General features: G+C 42.8%; 1 protein-coding gene across 1 annotated transcript in view; it reads left to right on the top strand.

Annotated features, from left to right (window-relative positions):
* The window catches only part of HIBADH (3-hydroxyisobutyrate dehydrogenase), a 564,326-nt gene that overhangs the window by 143,270 nt on the left and 397,052 nt on the right, over nt 1-24,004 (top strand). The window contains exon 2 of the mRNA XM_086941695.1: nt 22,427-22,587. Coding sequence (XP_086797821.1) covers nt 22,427-22,587 — 161 coding nt within the window. The remainder of the gene's footprint in view (nt 1-22,426; nt 22,588-24,004) is intronic.

The following is a 24,004-nucleotide window of genomic DNA, read 5'->3' as shown; positions in this document are numbered from 1 at the left end:
TAAAAAGAGGAAGTAATTCCTGAATACAAGTCTTGTAAAGTTCGATAGGGAGTAGATCTTCGCCAGCTGCCTTACCAGAAGGGAGAGATGAGATTGCAGAATTTATCTCTGCCAAAGTAATCTTTGAGCTTAGTTGTCTAACAGCTTCTTTATCTCATTGATCGTTGAGATATATATTGAGGTATGATGATATATTATCATTGGTGGGAGAATTTTCTGGAGTATATAGCTTACGGTAGTATTTGGCAAATTGATCCAAAATCTGATCTGGCTGATTGTAAGTTGCCATATCGCTGCCTCTAATTACTTTAATAATGGTTCTAGCTTTCTTATCAGCGACTTTGTAAGCTAATACTTTCCCAATTCTATCCCCGCTCTCGCACTGTGACAGATGATACTTATGAATTCTCGCACTATACTTCTCCCTCAAAATCTGCTTAGTATCTGACTGTAATTTTACTAATTCAATCCTTAGTCCATCATTGTTAGACTTTCCTTGCCTGAGGCCCTCTGCTAATTTCTGTTCCAGAGACAGAATATTAGATGTCAGAATTCTTTTTAAATACATATTGTTGGGCGAAGCCCCTTATGCTTGCTTTACAAGCATCCCATACGGGTATTACTTCCGCAGAATTCAAATTGATCGCAATAAATTCAGTAATATACCCTTTGAGTAGTGTGATAAATATTGAGTCTGAAAAAAGATATCTAGGGAACGTAAATTGCCGAACCCCTTGTTTCCTCTTATAAAAAATTCAACAAGTCTAGGGTTATGATCAGATGTTACTCTTGGGCATAACTCAATACTACAGCTTTCCAAAATTCTGTCGGTAGCCCATACCATATCAATCCGGGAACATAATTTGTGAGGTGCTGAGTAATAACTGAACCCTGCTAATTTAGAATGTATAGTGCGCCACACATCCTTTAGATTGTGCAGCCTGCTTAATTCCAATATAGCAGCCCTGACTTTACCCATCCATTGTAAGGCACCTTGTCTCGTAGAATCTACCGCATAATTCATAACGCAATTGAAGTCGCCCATAATCAATAATTCTCCCTCCCAATATAACAGTTCGATATTTAGCCAGTCATACATTGTTGGTTCGTCAATATTAGGCCCATACACCACACAGAATACATATTTACAGTGTTCAAATTGCTCTTGAGCTATCACCCACCTTCCCCTTGGGTCTTACGCAGTTCTGAGAATTTCAATCATAAAATGCTTCTGCTTCAATATTGCCATCCCCCTGATTGAAGCACCTAGAGTAGTACAAACAATAAGATCATATCCCATCTGCCCCAGAAGTTTTCTATCTTGAAACCCAATATGAGTTTCTGAAATCATAGCCATATGTGGTTTATACATATTAAGTTCTTCCTGGACCAGTTTCCTCTTCTGCTTGCTATTGAGACCAGCTACATTCCATACTAAGCACCTAACCATAGACATATCTGAAAGTTAAATAATCAGCCTTCCTCTGAATTATTAAACCCCTCATAAAGAATACTTTAATTTGTTTCCATTGACCTCTTCTACCTCTTGCAATAAAGTTTTTCACCCTTCTAACCCCCCCACCCTTCATCCCAAGAACCGCCCACCCACCGTCTAGTCCCTGCGGGGAGAACACCCCTCTATACCCTGCTTGTGTTGACAAGGCAGCACTACGAAGTAGCAGCTGGGAGGCTTCGACCAACCGCCCCTACCAAACAAGCATTGGAAATGCAATAGGGCTCGCATTAGGAAAGTTTGAGCTATTGGTCTTATAAATGACATTTTTTTATTTAAGTGTTATTTTTTAAAATAGCTAAATTAATAGTTTGTCATTTACAATGCCAATAGTTATAACTTTCGCAAATGTGACACCTATAGCATTTGTAATGCAACATGTTTTGTATTTACGTGACTTAGATGTATTGATATTACAAATAACAATGGCTTTTAATTTTTTTTAATAATACTTAATTAATTTATTTAATTTGTAATGGCAATAGCTGCGCAGTTTTGTCACTGTTCTTCGAACTAGGGTTGAGAAGCTCATTCGGAAAACACGAAAGCCTGCCTTTCAGTGGAAAAAGGATCAATTTGGACATGCTAAATATGCAACCATATAGTTTAAAGTTCGGTTCCTTTGGAAAGAGCAAACGTGGTGCAAGAACAGCGAAAGTCTACAAAAAGCAGTTTTCAAAGTTAATTGCTAGGCCTAACGTGTTATTTCCTATTTAGCAATATTCTACGCACCAAATGAAATAACTGAAAATATTCAACAAAAACACCCACTGCAGAGCGCAGTTGGTGAGAGTACAAAAGGGCACCGCGGTTGTAGTAAGATGCGGGGGAGGGGAAGCACGGATCGGGTCGGTCTGATGACAATCAGAGGATGCCGGCACATCATCCCTCTACAGTGCAGCTGCCAAAGAAGAGTTGAAAGGAGGTCACTCCAGGATGCTGCAGACCGCCTCGGGCGGAGTTAGATTAAACAGACCTCGAGGGAACCTCTGGAACCCAACAGAAATGCCATTTATAATTTCAAGCACTTTAGGGAGCAAGTGTACTAAAATTTAGCCCAAACGCAAAGAACAGGAAAAAGACGATTCCAGCCAGCACTGGGGACCTAGGTTTCAGTCATGGCTCCAGCACTTAACTGTAAATTGTGTGTGTCAGGAAAAATCATTTTAGTCTACCTATGGCTAAATCTCGAAATAAATGTAAAATGTAATGCAACTGTAAATATGTCAAATGCATGTAAAGGTAAAACGCAAATGCGTAAACAAAGCCCAAAGGATATACTGGCGGCCGTGAAACTGAAAGTACGGCCGGCCGGCCGTGAATAATTAGGGGATGACAACTGCGCTGGGAGGAGAAATGCAGAGCGCACGCTGACAAGCTTGTGGGAGGGAGGCTGGGCTGCCTTTGATGTGGTAATGCGAGGCAGGCAGGCAGGCGGCTGGTGGCATTGTGCACGCGCTTTTTAGGGCTTGCGCAATGACCTAAAAAGCACATGCACTGCGTGGAATCGCCAGTGAAATAGTGCTTGGTTAAACGCTGTTTAAGCCCCTATAGAGCTTCGCCAGCTATGCGCATGCGCACAGCAGGAGGGCCCTAAAAAGGAAGGACAAAAGAGAATTCCAAACATCACATAAAAGAGAAAGCAAAAATTAAATCTACAGCCACTAATCAGTTTTACTTTACTTCTATGTGAACCTACCAAAATATCTATAAACTAGTGAAGTACCCAACTACTAATTCACAAACTAAGTTTAACTAGTGTTTGCTCTGCTTCTTTTACCTCTGTAAAAAAAACACCTGACCATTTTTGATCACCTTAAGGCGGGCAGGTTCTTGCAAATATACAACACTCCCAATAGCCTTAAAAGAATCAATTATCTGCCTGAGCTTCCATCGCCTATCCATTGTACTTTTGCTCAAGTCTGAGCGCACGAAAAAGGTTAAGCTATCTACTGTTACCGGAGTATTGGGCCTTGCTTTTAATGAGACGGCTTGCCTCAATAGAAAATTACCAACATTTATCAGGAGAGGACGTGGAAACTTGCTATCTTTGTTCCTCTGAACCAGAGGTAGTCTGTGTACCCATTGTAATTGCGAGTCCCAGTCTGAGAGGTCCAAAAAAGCCTTCTGGAACAACTTAACCACGTAAGCCCTGGGGTCTGCAACTTCCGCACCCTCAGGGATCCCAAAGAGTCGTAGATTTTGCCTTCGCACAAGATTCTCCATGTCCTCCAGCTTAGTTTCAAGATTAGTAATACTTTCTGCATGTAGGTGAGTTAAGGCTTCACTATGTGTAGCTCCTTCTTCGACCTCGACCACTCTCTGCTTTAGTTCCTCAATTTCCTGCGTCACGCCACCTAGTTTGCTGGATAGCTCTACCAGTGAGTTCTGCAATTTGGTGTTGTCCTCTCTCAACTGCAGAAAATGATGTTGCCCTTCTTGACGTTGATCCATATCGTAGGGCCCGCCCACAAAGTCCAATGGCTGAGTTGTGGCCGGACACTCTGTAACCTCCAAACAGCGAGTCACCGCTGATAACACCCGCCGAGGAAACGAAACATCCGGCGTCCACCAAAAGGATTAATCAAGACGTGTGTCGCAGCCGCTGTTCGCACAGTAAGTTACGAGAATTTCGCTTTCTCACAGCTCCTCATGGCAAGGAGTCGGGAGCCTCCACAATCTGCTTCCTCCGTAAGGCGGTGTTAATCTGCCATCTTGATCCTCAGGGCATTGTCGTATTCAGTGACCTCCAAACCTTCATGATATCTCCCCTCTATCATGCTACTTCACCTCTGCCATGCTACTTCACCTCTGCCCTGCTACTTCACCTCTGCTTCACCTCTAGCTTCCCTTCCTACTGCATATGCACCTCTTCATGATGTTCTTCTCGAACATTAATTCAAACTGTGTTCTCTCTCTCGCCTTTATTTTTCTGTGGCATTTCCCTGTTACGATATAATCAATGCACTTCCCTATTAAATGTAAGTTAATAATACTGCGTTTTTATTATGGCTGCTATCTCCTTTCCAACATCCAATTGTATTGGTCATCCAAAGCCCTTTTCTACCTGTTAAGTAATGTATCCTCCCACTGCAGATCATATTTGATTCTGGTTCCAACTACATGATTACCCAATACATTATACTCCTACTGCATTTGATATACTGAGGCCATGACTACACTAGCCAGGGAATGTTGAGCCATAGTATTCTACAACCTGTGTCTGGTACCTCAGTGATGTGGACATCTCTCTTAGATTGTCTACACTGATTATTTCTTTGCATTGTTACACACAGAATAAGATTTATTGCTCCTTTTTGGCATTTGATTCTCTTTTGTATTTTTTTTATTTCAAATAGTTTTTATTGAAAAATGTGACAGATATATAACACAAAAGGCAAGAAGACAGTGAACGTTTGATTCTTTAGTCTGTGATTATTCTTTTGAGCACTGTGGTTGATTATTGCCATTGCAGGATAGGATGCTTGGATTCCTAATCTTGGAGTAATACTTTCCCGACTGGCATTGCATTGTATATTGAGATTACGCTATATGTGTCTTCTTACTCTGTAACAAAAGAATACAACTTTTTTTGCCACCAAATACAGTTTAGATACCTGATGAAGGCGTACAGGGTGCTTCATATTTCTACTCTTGGTAGATGTGGATTGAAGGGAATTTTCTCCAAGCCAACTGTATACAGAATAATCTGCCCCCTAGCACCTCAGTTACTACTGAACACGTCAGCCACAGTGTAGGACAGTAGTTCATAAGATCTAGGCTTTTACGACTCTGGTAATCTTGATAGTGCTGTATTATGTAAAGTTAAGAAAGGTGGTGACCGAAGCAAATGTCTTCATTTAGATACCATGTTGATTTCTCTATCGTGGAGCATTTACAACTACAGTGTAGGAGCGGAAAATGTGTTTTACCATGATGATGATGACTAGGGTTGATTCCAAGATAGTCAAGGTTTTAAGAATTGTGCAGAATGTACTGAAGCATGATCAGTCACTGTGGTATAAGTACTCTTTCTCTGTAGGAAGAATGTATGAGGCTTAAAGTTGGTTGCTGCCCGAAAACCACTCTTGTTAGCCCAGTGCCACAGTGTTAAACTAAATGCTGGTCTTTACATCTAGTTAAATGGAAATGTCTAGGTGTTTATTATAGTGTTATGTATTGTTTATTCTGTTCGAATGTAAACCAAGTTTTCTGGAATTCCTCATTGACAATTAACTTAAAATCATTTTTTTCATTTTAAGTAAGTAAAACCAAGCACCATAAATAGCATAAAAGTCCGATTTTAAGGTGCCAAAGCGGAGTTGGGGGAAAAGGATATCAAGAGGGATAAGTAATGAGAGAGCGCAACAGCAGATTCCAGAGTCATTTGGCATGGCTTCTTATTTGCACTACATGTCAAGTGGGATACAGGAGAAGAGAAGGGGTAAAACTGGCTGATTACAGACCATTTGGTGGCAATGTAGCTGATGTTAATAACTTATTCAGCTAGGTTTTTAGGGTTGGAGCACAAAGGAGGGATCTTGTTTCCTGGTTCTCTTCTCGATTTAGTTCTAGAGAGCTTGCTGTCCTTGCTTGAGTATAGATTGTGTTTTTAGCTTGTTGGTGTAAATAGGTCTGTTTCCTTTAATTTGGGAGAGTGAAGGTGTGTGGCTCTCTAAATGATGCAATGGGTGTTCAATATGATTTCCTGTTTGATGAACAGCGACTTTAATTTGATTGTAGGACGATAATGCTCATGAATTTTCAGGCGAAAGGAGATTCTTATTGCTCAATTTAGGACCATTTGCAGTATTCTAGGAATCGTCACTAATGTGTTAAGGAAAACAGACGAACAGTAGAGCAGTCTGGATTACACTGGAGATTGAATGAGGAGATTCTTTGGGATATGTTTAGCTTGAAGCACATTTATGCGATGTAGCGAGATGATGTGCATTTCTAGTAATTGCTTGGACTTGGGGTGAATGAGCGCTCTAAATCAAATCGAACGCCTACATTTCGTAGTGTTTAGAGATGAGTAAAGGGTGGTTCGAGGACTGATGGCTATTGGAAAGGGAGCACAGAGGGATTTTTCCTCAATCATTAGGATTTCTGTTTTGTTATTGTGTAGCCAAAGGAGATTTTTTGTTAATCTAGTTTTTAGTAGCAACCAGGCAGTGGGCAATGGCTAAGGCATCGGGACTGCTTTGGTGGTGGTCTATCTATTAAAACCTGAGTGTCCTCAGCATGCGTTTGAATTTCACCACGAATGAGTAGATTACTTCAGCAAGGGGGTCGCATATACGTGTTCAGCAGTATAGGAGAGCAGGATGAGCGTTTTGGGACCACAATTCTGATTTATTGTTTCCTGTTTGTCAGGAAGGATCTTATGCAAGTGTGTGCTTTCCAGTGAATGACAATATCAGTGTTCAGGTGAACAAGGAACATTTTGTGTTCAACTGGTAAAGGACGCTGAGGGATCTAATAATAGCATTTCATTGTGGCCTTTGTCATGGATACTAAATAATTGCACCCAGATATTTAGGACTAATGTTCCTGAACAGACCTTTGGTCTGAAACTAGATCGGTAGCCTGAGAGTAATTGGTTTGTTTTATATAGTTTATCAGCTGGGAGCAGGTGATTGGTTTGGTGATTTTGTCTAGGTACGGCAGACAAGGAACCGGTCTGTAGTCTTCAAGTATAGTAATATCTGAACACGTTTTTTTTCAGGGGAGCTATTATGGTAGCTTGTTTAGTTTTTGGGGTAAATTCCATACTAATGAGAGGCATTGATGACTGGAGAAATATTCTTCTTTTAGTATGGAGATGAAAGATTTTGTTAGGTGCAGAGAATAAGTTGTATATTGATCGCAAGAGGCAGAGCTTACTTACAAGTTTTATTATGTAAGTAGATGATATGAGACCAAAATTATTGAGAGTAGGGTTAATGCAGTGTTTGTTAGCTGGTTTGTTTTTGTCATTTAAGAAATTGAGGTAGTAGTGGGGGCTCTTTTTGATGTTTCTTCTGATGTTTCGTATTTTTGGAATAAAAAAGGAAAACTTAAAGTTAAAAAAAAAGAGTTGTCTAACATTTAATTCTCAAATGATATTGGAGCAATAAATAAATAATATTTAGCGGAAGTGTAATTATTATTTGGAACTATTTTGAAACCTTCCACCTTTCCTGACTAAGGAACAAAGAGCGAGAGCCATTATTGATGCATACCTTCATTATTGCATTGCATTGCATTGCAGTGCATTGCATTGCTTTCTCTGTAGTCCTTCCAAAACAAATAATCCACTGCAAAAAATCACCAACACTGAAGCCAGGTGGATATGAGGGATTTCCTACAATCGTCATATCACCCTCATCACGTAGGTCCCATTGGCTGCATGACTGAAATTATAGTCAGAGTTCTAGTACTGATTCATAAATCCCTATGGGTCAGAGGCTTCTATGGGATATTAGAGCTAAATAACTAACCTTAGCCACCTATGAGATAATATCAGCCCCATGTTTTAAAAACTGTATTGTTGGCATTGTAGCAGTCTTTAGAACATTATCCCACACAGTTAAGGGTAAAACGTTCAGATTTTGAAAAAACAATTAAAGATCTACTTCATTCTTAAAATCATCTTGCTTGGATATACAGACGAGGCAAAGCCAGATTGATGGTGCAAATTATTTTATTCCGTTATGCCCAACAACATCACCGCCACAAAAATATAAATATATATATATATATATATATATATATATATATATATATATTTTCAGTACGTTGTCGTCTCAGCAGCAATTGGTACCGTAAAAAAGACGAGGCAAACCCAGTAGATGGTGCGTATTTTTTAATCTAAAGATATATATATACACTTTTCCTTCTTAACAAAAGGAAGTCTCTGCACTCTACACAGTTTGAGAAATAAACAACCTTGACCATATTAAGGCTGTAGCAATGGTCTATCTTGGATACGTTATGGACTTTGCCTTGGTCAACAATTAGATCGCCATTTTTACAATATATTTATAGTCACATGGTAAGGCAAGGCAGTGTGCATGGCAAAAATACTACAAGCGTAGCAAGGTCATTTTTAATGCCTCATTTTAAATTATGTAGCTCACTGAAACAATATATATATAAATAGTAAAATAATTCAAAAGCTTTCTGGTAACCAATTCTAATACATTTACCCATTTCTTTCATTGTTGTGATATTTTCAATTTTATAAGATTCTTTACAATTCAGCCCAATGGGCTCTTTCAAGAGTTTAATGGTCTGTCTGTTTTAAGTAGTAGCAATACAAAAATATAGCAAGTTAAATAATTATACATAATAAATTGCAAATACAAAATAAAGCTACTTGCTGACCACTTTAGCCACATCCGGCTTATTGTCTGTCGTTGTTCTAGATCATTTTCTCAGTCGAATCTGGATTGTTTCCTATTCACTACCCTGCAATAGAGAACACATAAAACGAATTTGATCAGAGAATGAGGTCCGGTAAGAATAAGCTCTTTCTGCTGCTTGCAGGTACAAGTCACACCACATCAAAATTATAAAGCATGGTCTCACTTCTCCAACCTCATACAATCCAATTCCAGCTGCACAAACCCTTTAATTATAAAAGCACATACATTTCACCTTAAGATTGAGGTCTCTCAGTTCCTTGCCATCAAATGCCAATATGTTCCTAGATTTCAAAATCCTCAGCTTTTTCCTCTCCATTCCCTCCTATCTCATCCGATTTGCCACCATCAATAACAATGTATGTCAGATCTTTTTCATCACTGTTGTGTACCTCATGATAGTGTCTAGCTACTGAATAGCTGGTATTGTTGTTTTTTTATCGCTTGTAAATGTTGTAACATTCTCTTATGTACTTGGAAGAGTAGTACTACCCACATAAATCTTTCCACAGCCACACTTCAATATGTACACCACAAACTCACTTTTACACATGTAGTGGTCCCTTACTGTGTGTATTCACCTGTTTATGACTAGTTCTTTCAAATTCTCTCCATTTTTACAATCCTTGCATTTGTTGCACTGAAAGAAACCATCCTTGGACTGTAGCCATGTCCTCTGGTCTACCATCAAATCACTCTGAACCAACTTAACTCTCATTGAGTGTGCTCTATTAAAAGTGATAAAGGGGATCTTTGGTATGTCTTGGCCTATCACTGAGTAGTTTTTTAGTAAATGCCAGTGTTTCTCTAATACATTCCTCAACCTCTGATGTGAGCTGTGGTATGTTGTGATAAAGCGTTGTTCTATTTTGTCTTTATCTACCTTCTGTTTTCTTTTGAAGATTCTGCTCACTCTCAAAAGCTCCCTGTATGGAATACCCTTAATAACTGGGGTGGGGTGAAAGCTTTTGGCATGACGTGTACTGTTGCCTGCACTGGGTTTTCTGTATAAGGAAGTTTACTAGTTTTTGTTCCTTCACTTCCAATGTAACATTAAAAAATTCAGCTGTAGTGGCACTAATGTGGCAGGTGAATTTAAGATTCAAATCTTTTGATGTGTATTACCAACATCTCGGCACTAGTTATGTTGCCTTTCCATATCACCAAAATATTGTCTATGAATCTTAGCCATAGCGATATGTTCCTATTCCATTTCTCTAGTGGATGTTTATTCAAGACTTGGACTTTCCACCAGCCCATTTGTAGTTTTGCAAAACTAGGGGCAAAGCAAGTACCCATCGCTGAACCCCGTTGCTGTTCATAGATGTCATGATTGAAATATATAATGTTATGTCTTGAGCACCAACTCGTCATTTCTAGTAACATGACATTGTTTTTAAAATCTTATATGCCTTTCTTTCAAGAAATATTCTGTCGTTTTCAGTCCATCCTTGTGGTTTATGCTAGTGTACAGAATTGTACACCTAAAGTCATGAGTTACATGCCATCCTCCCATTGTATATCCTTGGTGTTTCAAGAATTCTGTTGTATCTTTGATGTACAGTGGTAACCTTTTCACAAAGGGTCTTAGAAATGTTTCTATTTATTTAGACAAGTTGTCAAATAGGCTATCCTGTGCTGCAATGATGGATCTGCCGGGGTTTCTTTGCATCTTTATGTATTTTTGGTATTAGATAAAAGACATGAAGTCTAGGTTCTTGGACCTCAGAAAAATGTATCCTTTACTATTCATATGTCTTTCACTCCGCCGCTCTAGTAATGCTGTGTTAAAACTATGCTCAGTTTCTAAATAGTGTGATGTGCTTACTTTCTTATAGCATGATTTATCCCTCAGCTGGTTGTAAGCCTCTTCCATGTACGCTTTTCTTGACTAGAGATCTATGTTGCCCCCTTTATCCGAACTCCTCACTACAACTTCAGGGTTCTTGGACAGTTTATGCTTTGTTGTCTTATAGCTACGATCCGTATTGTATACATTCTTTTTACTTGTGTTCCTCATTTGCCTCAATTCGGTAACTACTCTGTCGCTAAATATGTTCAGATCATCATTCATAGTAGGTTGCATGGTCTTGGATTTCGGTTTTAGAGTAGAGCCTCCATCCTCCGAGACCGATACCCTCCAAGAACCTCTTTCCAATCTTTCAACTACAATTTCTTGTTCAATACCAAGCGTAGCCTCTCCTTCTAGTTCTAGTAACTTTTGCATGACAACTATGTCACCTACTACCAAATTTCTCTCCATCTGGCTTGTGTTCAGATTGACATGTGCAGGGTGGTTATAAGTGTTCATTTTGTACATTTTAGCCAATTCCAACTTCCTAATGAATTTAAAAAGATCAATTATACTTTCAGTGTAGTCAAAATGATTGGTTTCAAAGTATGATAGTCCCGAGCTAAGGCTCTTGTTGTTATCTTCTGTAAGTATTACATCTGATATATTGATTACCACCGTGATCATAGCTTTCAGTATCTCCTGTTGCTCCGTGTCACTTTCCCACTGTTCTCTTCTTCGTTGCCTTTTTCCTTGGCCATCTTTTCTCTTCGATCTCTTCCTTTGCCCTTTTGTTTTGTGGTATCCCTTCATGGGCTGTGAATTGTTATTCTGTCCAATTTAAAAAAAAAAAACAAAAAAAAAAAAAAAAAAAAAATTGTTTTGCAATGTAGTATGTCCACCCACTCTTCTCCCTTCGTCATAATCTGTATCCGAGGTAATGGTGTTGCTTGGGGCTGAGTCCTGTTACACCCTCTTGCCTTCTCCCAATTTATGTCTGCAGAGATTATCAAATCTCCTAGCAAAAGTGTAGATCTGACCTGATTCATAGTAATTTCTGTCGCAATTGAATTTGCGTGCTTTTTTCTGGACGAAACCTTCTTTTACTCTGTCTAGTCTCTCCGCCATTGATTTCCTGATTGTCATATTTTTCAATTCTTTCTTCCAATTCCTTAATTTTAGCCAAGATTATTTCTCCATCTATTTGTGCATATTTAATAAGAATCTTCATGCCACATGAACTATTGCATTATGCTCCTCCCATTCCTTAAGCATTTCTGGGTTTGGATTCTCATAACTAGACATTGTTAGAATACGCAGTACTCTTGGTACTCTGCCCACATCCACATACTTTTGGAGGGATTCACATTACCTCCTTCTTGTGAGTTCAGCTTTTTTCAATTTCTCAAGTGTTTGGAAATGAGTAAATGTCTCCATTGGAGAGAAATGCCCGGTAGTACTTCAGGTGTTCAGTGTTGTTGTGCTGCTGAAAATAATGGCTGACCTGAGCAGTCTCGCAGCAAACACCGATGCTGCAATGTTATGCAATGTTATACATTTTCTACCTGTAAAATGTATACCGCTTTCGCTGCTACCTTGTTGGGTCTGTGCACATTTAAGCAGCGCCCCACTCTGTAATGCTTCAGGCACAGAGACCGAAGTCACTCTCCTCTGGGCAATAGTGCTCCCTCGTAGGAGGTCCTCCGACCTCCCCGCTGGTCCTCTTGTCCTCGGGCTCTTCTTCCCCTCTGTGTCGTAGTTCTGATTACGGGGGCCAGCAGGTTGCTTTATCTATCGATCTATTTGTCTGTCTGTCTGTCTTGGTCCTGGTGTCTTTTTCAATAGACAGCATTGAGACTTCAGTACTAAAGAAGCATTGGTAAAGCCAAAATGTCTTGGCCAATGGTTGCAAACCTAGTTATTCAAAAACTTTGCGTGAATTGGCAGATGAAAGTTCAGCGCTGGTCCAGGAGGGCCGGGGGAAGCTGGATTTTCAAAACAACCACTGTTCATTTAATTTAATATTATTTAGATTTTATTGTATTTTAATTTATTGTTGTATTCAATCCAATGTAATGGGGGCCATGCTTGGTAGATCCTCTTGGCCCCAAAAGGTAATATTAAAGCACATTTCTTTTGTTATTTCTGAAGTGTATTGAAAACAAATACTTTAATATGATCAAAACAAATCAATACACTAGGTGATGCCATTTTCTCATATTTTCGTCTGTGCACTGTATATTTTTATTAGTATAACCGTATGTTTGTGCAAATGTAATGGTCATTTCAATAGAAAATGTGTTGTGTGTAATGGCTGTTTACTGCCACACCATGAATACTCCACTCTACCCTGCACCACTCCTTACCACTGCACTGCACTCTACTCTGCACCCCTCCACTTTACACCACACCATGCCACTGCACTCTGCACCGTGACTCCAATCTATGCCACTGCCTCTCTACTCTACCCTGTACCACTCTCCTCAACGCCACTCTACACCATTGCACTCTTCTCCACTGCACGCTACACTCGGCGCCAGCATCTCAGAATTATCTTGACTTGGGTTACGACAAAACTATTAAAATTAAGTTCTTGAAGTACAGACTTGGGCTGTTACCATGCATTCAGCATCTCTGGCACTGGCTAAAGGAGAAGGCAGGTTCTTCCTTCCGGCTCAGCGCCCGAAGGTCTGATGCACCTGTTATGTACTTGTAAACTGTTGGAAGAACGAAAATAACTGTTAAATGCCATTTCAATCAGCGAGGGCTACACTCTAGAAGACAAGCAGTGCTGGCCTTCTCTGCACCGAATGACCCACAGTTGAACTGCTGCCTGGTGAAATTCATGAGGTTGGTGGAAAAGAACATGCTAGCACCATAGCCATAACCCATCACAGGACAGCATCCAAGTAAAACTGCAATTCTATCATGGAGGTTCCATTGAGGGCAGTTTATTTTTACTTATTCCCACTTGGCCTGGCACTAAGGCACTTTATTAAAAAAATTCTCAGGCACTTTATACACTTAGAAGCACTTTCATTGAACCCCGGCATAAGAAGTGATGGTAAGTAGGGGAAGTAGTGGATTTTAATTAAATACCTCAACCATTAACCCGTTCTGTGCTCCCATCGGCCGTTGGCCGACAGGAGCACTACCTCGCGGGTGCTGCAGTCGGCCGACGGAGCCCCACCCACTCAGTAGAACGCCTACACCGCGGCGGAAAAACCGCTGCGGTTAAGGCGTTAACAGCATGAGCTGAATCAAAAACTGCTTGGCTAGGAGAATGTCTGTTAAGCTGCAGTATTGGTTCTAAAAATAAAGATGTAAATTGTGAAATATTTTTTTTAATATTGTATGTAGAATTGTTTTAATTTGATCTTTATATTGTAATGGTTATTATTAACTATGTAAATAAACTTACTTACACTGCACTCTACACCTCTCCAGTCTCGCCACACCAATCTACTCTGCACCACTCTACTCTACTCTGCTCTGCAGTACTGCACTCTAGCCATTGCACCTTCTGCCAATACACTCTACGCCAGTGCACTTTACTCTGCAACACTCAACTCTAAGCCCCTGCACTCTACGCCAGTCCATATACGCCACTCTAATCTACTCTGCACCACTTTACTCTACGCCATTACACTCTGTCAATTGCACCCTACAGTGCACCACTCCACTCAGCTCTACTCTCTAACAATCCACTCTATGCAACTGCACTCTACTCTGCATCACTGCACTCAGCCACTGAACTCTATTCCACTCTACTCTACCCCCTATACTCTACTCTATGCACCTCTACTCTGCACCACTCTGTCACTGCTCTCTATGCCATTCAACTCTACTCTACGCCACTTCACTCTATGCTACCGTACTACTCTGCACAACTGCCCTCTGCATCACTCAAATATTTGCCATTTCTCTCAGCACCACTCTACGCCACTGCACTCTACTATGCATCATTTTACGACACTTAATTGTAACGCTGCTGAATTCAATGCTACAGCACTCAGTGCCACGACACTCTACGCCACTATACTATGCAATATTCTATGCCAATGCACTCTTCTGTATACCACTCTAGTGTATGCCACTCTGCTATTCCACACAGTATCACGCAATACACAACACTCTCTGCCACTCCGCTCTACTCTTTGGCATTCCACTCGATGACACTCCACGCCGCTCTCCTCTGTGGCGCTAACTTTTAGCCATGCTGAAGAGCTGGTGTAGAACATGGCTAAACACATTGGGAAATCCAATAGCTCTTGCATAAGCGCGACCTATTGGCTTTGTCACTTCTTGTTACTTCAAGGGGCACCCACACATACACTATCTTATGTGGATGTCCCAATAGTGTGACTGGGATTTGGTCTTCCTGGATTGAAGTTGTCCTCATACCTATTGGTTGGTTGGAAGAGGATAAGGGAAGAAAGTGGCATTCTCTGCATACTAATATTAAATAGGTAATATAGTCCTTAATGTATCAGTGTTTCTGCGCACTGGAAATAACAAGTGTTACCATTGCTTGTAGTAATTGTGTTCATTATATCGGCCTTAGTAGGACAGATTGCTATAGTTCATAGTGAATTTCCAATAGCCCAGTGGGCTGACTGCTTGCCCCATGCTGTAGTGGGCGGAAGAAAAATATGGATGATGCAACAAAAGATCAGTGTATGAAGAGGGATCTGTGATGGACCTTTTTTAAGTGAATATATTTTATATATTTTTAGTAAAAATCAAATGGATTTGGCTAACGCCAGATGTAATTTTTTAAAAACCGAGTTCATTTTACATAGGTAACAGAAGCATTTGTCAATTATGCAGTTCCTCCTCCACATTCTTATGCACTTTGTTTCATGGACCATACTTCGTAGAGCTTTTGTTCTTTAACATGGATGGAAGCAATTATGAGAATCTATATTTTCTAATTCAAAAAATAAATTACGTTTTGCACATATTACTTTGTACCACAGAGTTGCAGTCTATTACAGTTCTGCAAATAATAGGCATTATTAGAACCAGACCTAACTGTGCTTGGTTCTCATTTCATTAACCTTGAGAGAAAGAAAGGTGGAGTCAGCCAAGCCGGGTTTTAAACTAGTTTACTTTTGGTATCACGTAGATCAAGGTGGCAGGCGCTTTTCCAGTAACTTATCTTTCCTCGATATTGAGGTTTTCATGGTATTTGTTTGGCAGCTTGGAAATCCAAAGGGAAACTGTCTATAATTCACAATTAAAGTGTGAAATAGCACTAAACCTGAACTAAACCCCAATTGGTGATGCTCCCCTTATTGTGCGCAATGACGACAAGCTAATTTACCAGTGTCAATATTCAATCTATGACCTCAAGGGTGCACATAAACCCCAGCATACAGGCAGCCTGATAATTCCTGTAAATGCTTCACACTCTTACACTCACATAAGACCAGAACTGCTATGGGTCATAACCATCCTCTAGTATTGTACTAGTCCACAGCAATAAACCACCCATTACCATCTGAGCAGTCGTGAAATAACTGAAGAGATCTGCAACTAGCCAATGGAGGACTCTAATTTATTCCACCACGGCAGGTCCCGACTAGCTACATATTACAGCCACTTCTTGACTCTCACAATGACAATCAGATTTGGTATTATATTAACTAAGTCCATCCCAGCACATCTCTCCATCATTTACCCTTTTAACCTATGCATGCTGAGGACAATTAACTTTAAACAAATGATTCCAGAATATACAACCAAGTGCAGTAACCAGCTGAGTGGACTGCCCACATATGAAAAACCAAAAATGGACCTATAGAGCTGCTCCAAGCTGCAAGCTTACTGAAAAAAACCTAAACTGTGTGCCTGTCCATCATGTCTCTTCATCCATCACACTGCTAAGCGCTGCGCCCCATAATACGATCATCACACCTTGGTGGTCCTCATGCACAACATAGAAACACTTCTTTTTTTTTAATTAAATTTGTACTTTATTGCATATTCAATGTACACACAGCTCACATCGCCTACAACCCGGAGGCCGGCGGCAACAGTAGGTAGCGTCTGCTCTAGGTCTCAAAACAGTATACACAGCCTCAGTGCCAGCATCCCGGGGGCCTGGCGGCGTCAAAGAAATAGTATCATGCATGCATAGCACGGCCAACAAACAAGTATGGAAATAGTGTGCCATGTAGTACAACCCAGGACCGCATTACTTTGTGTTGCTTTGGTTAAGATAGTGCGTCTGTGCACAAGTCCTCACGCTAAATTCAGCGTTCTCCATGGAACTGTATAGTGATTCCTACCGCTAACCTAACCCTCCCACCCCCCCAATAACCAGCCCACCCGAACATGTGCCTACCTATCCACTTGTGTTGTCCATGAACGTCTAATGACTAACACAGTGCCCTATGGTTACAGATCATACATACCAACGTGTATAAAGGTGTGCCCAATGTCCATGGCCACCAACTCCCGGTCTCGTGTGTCATACTCCCTGATTTCCGTTACCCCACCCAATGCCAGCGACAGCCCTGGAGGACCAGAACACTACCTCCCCACCATGCCATAGCTAGATGTGCAGTGCGTCCCTCCCTAGAGATTCGACCTCCTCCTCCTGCACCTCACCCATCTCCTCCCTCTCTGGGTCCGGGTCAGGCTCCCCACCGTCCTTGGCGCACAAATAGGCCTTGTATAGCCCCCAGAAGTTCTTGGGCCGATTTTTCGGAGGTAGCAGCTCGCTGTACGTCTCCGACTGCGTGCAGCAGTATAATAAGTCCGCCGCCCACCTTTTCTTGGTCGGTATCGGCCCTCTCATCCAACATATTACGTTTTTAATTGTTCCTTGCTCTCTCGCTGTCTGTCACAGCCGGGCGCTTCCTCCCACCTCATTTGCACACACCGGGGGCCGATTTTAGGGCCTTTTCGGTGGAACTACAGGCTTGCAAAGGGCGACGACTTTGGCCGCCATTGCAGGAGAAATACCACGGTCAGCGCTCTAGCGGTCGGGCGAATCACAGCCCGGGCGTTACTTAATGAAGTCTGTTTTCCGTCCGCGCAGCGGGCGGGCGCAGCGGGCGCGCCGGAGGCGCGCCAGAGGCAAGCCCGTCTGGGCCCGTCCGGGCCAGACCGGGCCTAGGGCCAGCCACTATGCCCGTGCTCTCCCTTGGACCCATAAGGTTCTCTAAGGAGGAACTACTATCAACACGACTCACGGGCAACCCTGGATGCCCTCATTGGGTTGGTTCTAGCCTCCCTTTCTGCCGATGCCCTGCCTGTCCGGTCCCCTGCAGTGGGGAGACGGTTGGTAAGAAGGTGGGTAGAACTTTGCAGATGGCCCTCCTTAACTGCAGATCGCTGCCGAAGCATGCGATCGAGATCAACCTGCTGTTAGAAGATAGCAATTTCGACCTGCTCTTCCTGACGGAGACATGGTTATCCCCTCATTCAGACTTTGATATTGTCTATGCGCTCCCCAGTGGTTTCAATATTCAATGTTTGAATAGAGATAAAGGTATGGGGGGGGGGGGCTCGCCATAATCCATCGGGAGTCTCTGACCTGCAGACTGAAGGAGGGTGGAAATTTAGACGCTGAAAGCGCTAGCTTTAACATTCAGCTTTCACCCACTCACTCCCTGTCAGGTCTCCTCATCTATAGACCCCCGGGGAGCCTAAAACACTTCCCTGACTCCCTTCTAGAAATCTCCTTATCAGCTGCCTCTCAGGCCCCGAATTTTCTGATCCTGGGCGATTTGAATTTACATTTCGACGACCCCAAGGATAACTCTGCTGCTGAACTGATCACCAACCTCAACTCCTTTGACCTGGAACGGGCAAATAAGGAAGCCACCCACAATAAAGGTCATTTGTTGGATCCGATCTTCTCCAACATCCCCCAGCTCGCAGCCAAACCCCCGCTGCCCCTATTATGGTCAGACCATTTCCTAGTTCCTTTTTCATGGGAATTTTACCATGAAAAAACCAAGGTCCCCTGCTCCCGTACGCTTCAAAGGCCATGGCCAAGGCTGTCAGTAGAGAATTTGTCAACTGCTCTCGAACAATCTACACCCCCTACAGAATCTGACGTTCTACAGGCAGATACAAATTTTCTAGACTGGCTTACTAAGTCCCTGGATTCGGTTCTGCCTCTTAAACTCTGCACTAAAAAGAGCAATACTTTCAAATCCCCCTGGTTCTCGCCTGAACTAAGAGAACTTAGAAAAGATTGCAAAAGGGCAGAGCGCGCATGGCGCAAAGACTGGGCACCTATTAACAAAGCTGCATATAAAGCGGCCCTAAAACTTTACAAACTAGGACGGCAAAAATCCAAAGCTGCCTTTTTTGAAGAAAAAATTTGTCTCTCTTCTAACTCTTCCAGAGAAACATTTAAAATTGTGAACCAGCTTCTTAAAGTCCCAGCCCCCACCCTGGTCCATAACGACCCGGTACTGAAATGCAATCAGTTAGCAGAATTTTTCGATACCAAAATTCGGAAAATTTTAGACAGCCTTCCTCAACCCTCTGCCACTGAACCCATCGAGACCCCTTCTCCTGACCCTGCCTGTCCTCAATTTGAGGCTTTCAGTCTTATATCCAAGGAAGACTTTTGTAACATCTTTTCCACTATTAAAAGCGGCTCTCCCTCAGACCCAGTCCCGATGCACATTCTAAAGCAAACCCTAAACACCATTGCCCCCGTAGCCACTGAGCTACTTAACTTGTCACTATCTTCGGGCATAGTGCCCCCGAGCTGGAAACAGGCCAGAGTCAAAACGCTTTTAAAGAAACCAGGATTAGACACCTCCGATTTGGCCAACTTTCGCCCAATCTCGCTCCTACCTGGATTGAGCAAAGTGGCCGAAAAAGTGGTGAATAGGCAGATTTCAGAGTACCTAGAGTCTAACCACCTTCCTCAGTGACTCTCAGACTGGTTTTCGCCCGGGTCAGGGCACAGACACCGCCCTTCTGGCGGTGACTGAAGAGGTAAGATGCATCTTGGATTCAGGGGGATCAGTAGCTCTGATCCTCCTGGATCTGAGTGCTGCATTCGATACTGTAGATCATGTAGTCCTGGCCCAACGCTTGGCCCTGCTGGGCATTACAGGATCAGCCCTTAAATGGTTGCAGTCTTACCTGGAGGAGAGATTCTTCAGGATCTGGGAAAATGGGTCCATGTCGAAGGCCTTCCCTCTTCAGTGTGGGGTGCCGCAGGGCTCCTCCCTCAGCCCCACACTGTTTAATGTCTACATGGCCCCGTTAGAGAAGGTAGTAGCCCCATTCGGGATTAAATCCATAAGCTACGCAGACGACACCCAGCTTGTCGTCTCGTTGTCACAACTCGGGGGCCGCCCGGTCGACCTCCCGGACTGTCTTACAGCCATTTCTTCCTGGATGTCTAGCTCGAAACTTAAGCTAAATGGATCTAAGACGGAGATCATGCTCTTAGGCAATCAATTCACCTCTCTGCCCCCTGAGATGTGGCCCGCTTGTATGGGAGATCTTCCACCCCCCAAGCAGCAAATCAAAAGCCTAGGGATCTGGTTCGAACCCCAACTGACCTTCAAGACCCATGCGCAGAAGGTGGTTGGAGGCTGCTTCGGCCTGCTACGAGCAGCCCGGAAGGTCCTCCCTCTCCTTCCGTTTCAATTCAGAAAGCTGCTAATCCAGGGTTTGATTCTGTCCAAACTGGATTATGGCAACTCCCTCTTCCTCGCAGCCCCTCATGCCACTATTAATACTCTTCAGCGAGCTCAGAACGCCGCAGCCAGGCTGCTGATGGGGGCGCGGAGACGGGCCTCAGCCAAACCACTGCTGAAAGCCCTGCACTGGCTCCCCATCCAAGAGCGGATCACTTTTAAGTCTCTCTGCATCGCACATAAGACTTTGCAGGGTAAAGGCCCTCCGGCCTTAAGAGGACTGATTCGACCTTACAAGTCGACCAGGGCCCTTCGCTCAGATAGAGAAAATCTGGCCATTGTTCCAAGAGTGAGGAAGGCACGAACAGGAGGAATGCCCTTCCTAGAGAACTCCGAATGGAACCGGGTCATCTGAAATTTAGAAGAGCACTCAAAACCTTTCTGTTCCCTACCATCCCCTAACTCTGCCTCTCGCTTGAGTTCATCAGGTTCAGATTAGGATTAGCGCTGGGACGCTCCAGGGCAGCCATGCGCTCTATAAGTCCAAATCAAATCAAATCAATATAGCAACTAGTCGCTTAGCGGTCAGCAAGGCTATATCCGCCAGGCGCCTCAAAGCCACCGGCAGTGTCTTGGAATAGCCCAGCAGTGCCAGGGCCGGACATGGTGGGATGTCTACGCCCAACATCAGACCCAGTTCAGAGAAAACCCCCTGCCAAAATTTACAAATCCCAGGGCAAGACCAAGCCATATGAAGAAAGTCCGCCGACGGGAGGTGGCAACGCTCGCACTCCGCCGAGCTCCTCAGTCCGTACCTGTGCAGCCTCTCCGGCGTGTAATAGACACGCTGTAGGTATTTGAAATGTACCAGTCTATGCCGGCTATTGAGCGACACCTTTCTGGTGTTTGTGCAGCAGTATTGCCACATCTCATCCGTAATCGTCAGCTGTAAATCACTCTGCCAAGCTAGCCTGGCTTTGGAGATCGGGCGTTGCATGTGCTGGTCCCCTGCATAGAAACACTTCTCATAAAGGATAAAAACAAAGACAACATACTTCTTGCCAAACACCCTAAGGGGTGTAGCGTGTTACCCATGGAAGCAAGAGCTTCAGCGCCTGACATAGGGTTAGTAAGCGTTATATAAATGTTGCTATACAATATACAAGAGCCAGGAAACCCAGCGCGCTTTTCTTGATTACTTCTGAAGGACAGATGACCAGTACTTGCCAAATTACAATTGTACAACTAGCATTTAGTACTCCTGCACAAACATTTGTTTGCACAGGGATTGTCTCTCATACTGTAAATACTGGGTGCTATAAAGTCCACATCCCCTAATAAATTTCCGATAAACACTGGCACATGCAGATTTTGGTTCACAATTTCTGTTTTCCGAGCAGTACTTGTGATAGGTGGAATTTATTGCACCCAATAAATTCAGAAGCCAAGGATATCGAATTTGTTCATGTGTGTTAAATATCAGCGATCTTTACAGGACAAGTATTTCTTCAGGCCCCTAAGAGTTTTGAATGTCCAAATAAGCCAGCACCGTGCAGGAAGTGGGGGTGTAAATACAGGGGGGCACAGTATGTGCTTCCCCCACATGCACCCCCGGCCCAAGTCCAGCACGGCCTTTCTGCTACCAATTTCATGACTGGATCACCACCATGAAAAGGGAGCTGAAAATGCAACTCGTATTATGCTCGGTGGTGCCGACAGCGTCACCACCAGCATATTACAGCTGGTTGCAGACCGCCGGCCCAGCGGGATCCTTGACCCCGGCGGTGCTGGCAGTCACGTGGCGGTCCGACTGCGGCAGTCTAAATAAGTCAGGCGATCCCGCAGTATAGTGGTGGTTGGACCGCCACCATGGGTTCAGCGGTCCTATAGACCACCGATCTTGTAATCAGCCCCTAGTCTTAAACTAATTGCCCACCAAACACAATACATGTAGAACATAGTCTAGTGTCAATCTGCAAACTTTTTTTTATTATGTGCTTGCTTTGTGAGTTATATTTAATCTAATTTCTCTCAAAATTGAGGAACTTTTCTGCCGCTGAGAGCTCTGTTTTTATTAAATGTCTTGTTTTAGTGTGTTCTAGGACCATGGCATCAAAAACTGCAGTGGGCTTTGTTGGACTTGGTAACATGGGGAGCCCTATGGCAAAAAATCTTCTGAAGCATGGATATCCTATTGTTGCTTTTGATGTTTTCCCAGAGGCTTGCAAGGAAATCCAGGACTCCGGGGCACAGGTACTGTTCATCTTTTTGCTTCAGTCTTTGTGGCAAAATTGTGTGTAAATGGAATTTGATGTGCTGGATGTGCTGAGCTTGGTGAGTCCATATCTTGCTGCGGTCGAAGGTCCTCAACTCAATTGTGACATGTGTAAGGGCTAATCCTAGATAATAAGATTTACTGTAAAATATCGTTTTCATGGTTCTTGACATGTTCATCCCAGTTCACCAGCCAAACCTTTTATTAGACCATGGGGCCGTGAGTATTTTTTAAATTCTTTTTTTTAAACTCTGTGAATGAGTTTCAAACCAATGATCCTATTATATGTTAACTAACCGTTAACTGTAGTTCTAGGCCTGACATTGTGACATAGTTTCCACCCATATACATTTGCCCCGTTCTTGTAGCACATTACATATATATAGTACCATATTCCTATCCCTTCCCATTCCTGCTGCCCTTGCTTCTCTCGTATGCACAGTCATGAGTGGTTGACCAGCACTTTGCTTCTCCCCTGATCGCTGATTGTTACTGCGTTCTTTTGTAGTTTAAAGGCAGGTCCGCTGCGTTATAGTAGACTTGTCATGTCATTGCACTTATTACAGGATAAACCCTCCCTTTTAGATTGGAAGTAATATGAGGATAAGATAATCCTATGAAACCAGTCAAGCTATCATCCCGTTCTATCTGCTCACTTAACAGCCACACGCATCTGGTAGCTTCCAGCACTTAGTTGGGGATTTTTCACAAGTCGGGATGGTTTGTTACCATTAAAGAAAAAAAGGCACATTGATGTTAAACAAGAGCAGGCGGACTCAAAACAAGAACATGTTAAACTGGAAACCCTTAATGGCAACAGCATGAAGAATTGATTCTGCTCCCTTTTGCTAGGTGTCCTGGCACTGTGGGTCTCTGGAATTTCCCAAACCTTTTTTCTACAGGTTGATCCTCCCTTTGTACACCTCACTACATCCTCTGCACACCTCGAGCCATCATTCTGACCACCACGACCTAGGCTCTTTGCTCACTGGAAGGCATTAGAAGTCTGTATGTCCTGAGTCCAGTGTAAGCATATCTGGACTGCAATGATCCGAATCCCTCACTCTGATGTTATCTGCAGATGGGAGGAATACTTGAAGAATACACTAGGGAACCTAAAACTGGTTTCGGAGATTTCTGCTATACTGGCTTAACTGCGGCCACTTTGAGAAGGCAAAGTCCTATTGTGGCTCAGCTTGATGAATGTTGTACTGCAGGCCCTAACTGGCTTCCATGTTTTTGAGTCGCATCCAGCTCTGTTCTGCAGCAATTGAGTTAAGTCCTGTACTCTAGTGGCTTTCTAGGCGTGGGTGAGCATCTTGAACTGGCATCTATGAGGTGTGATGTGGGTCCTTCTGGGCAGGATGAGGAGAAGTCTTGCTGTGTTCTGTATTG

This window comes from Lissotriton vulgaris, chromosome 10 (assembly GCF_964263255.1).
Source record: "Lissotriton vulgaris chromosome 10, aLisVul1.2, whole genome shotgun sequence".
In the NCBI taxonomy this organism is placed as follows: Eukaryota; Metazoa; Chordata; class Amphibia; order Caudata; family Salamandridae; genus Lissotriton; species Lissotriton vulgaris.
This window is presented reverse-complemented; position numbering and strand designations above follow the sequence as displayed.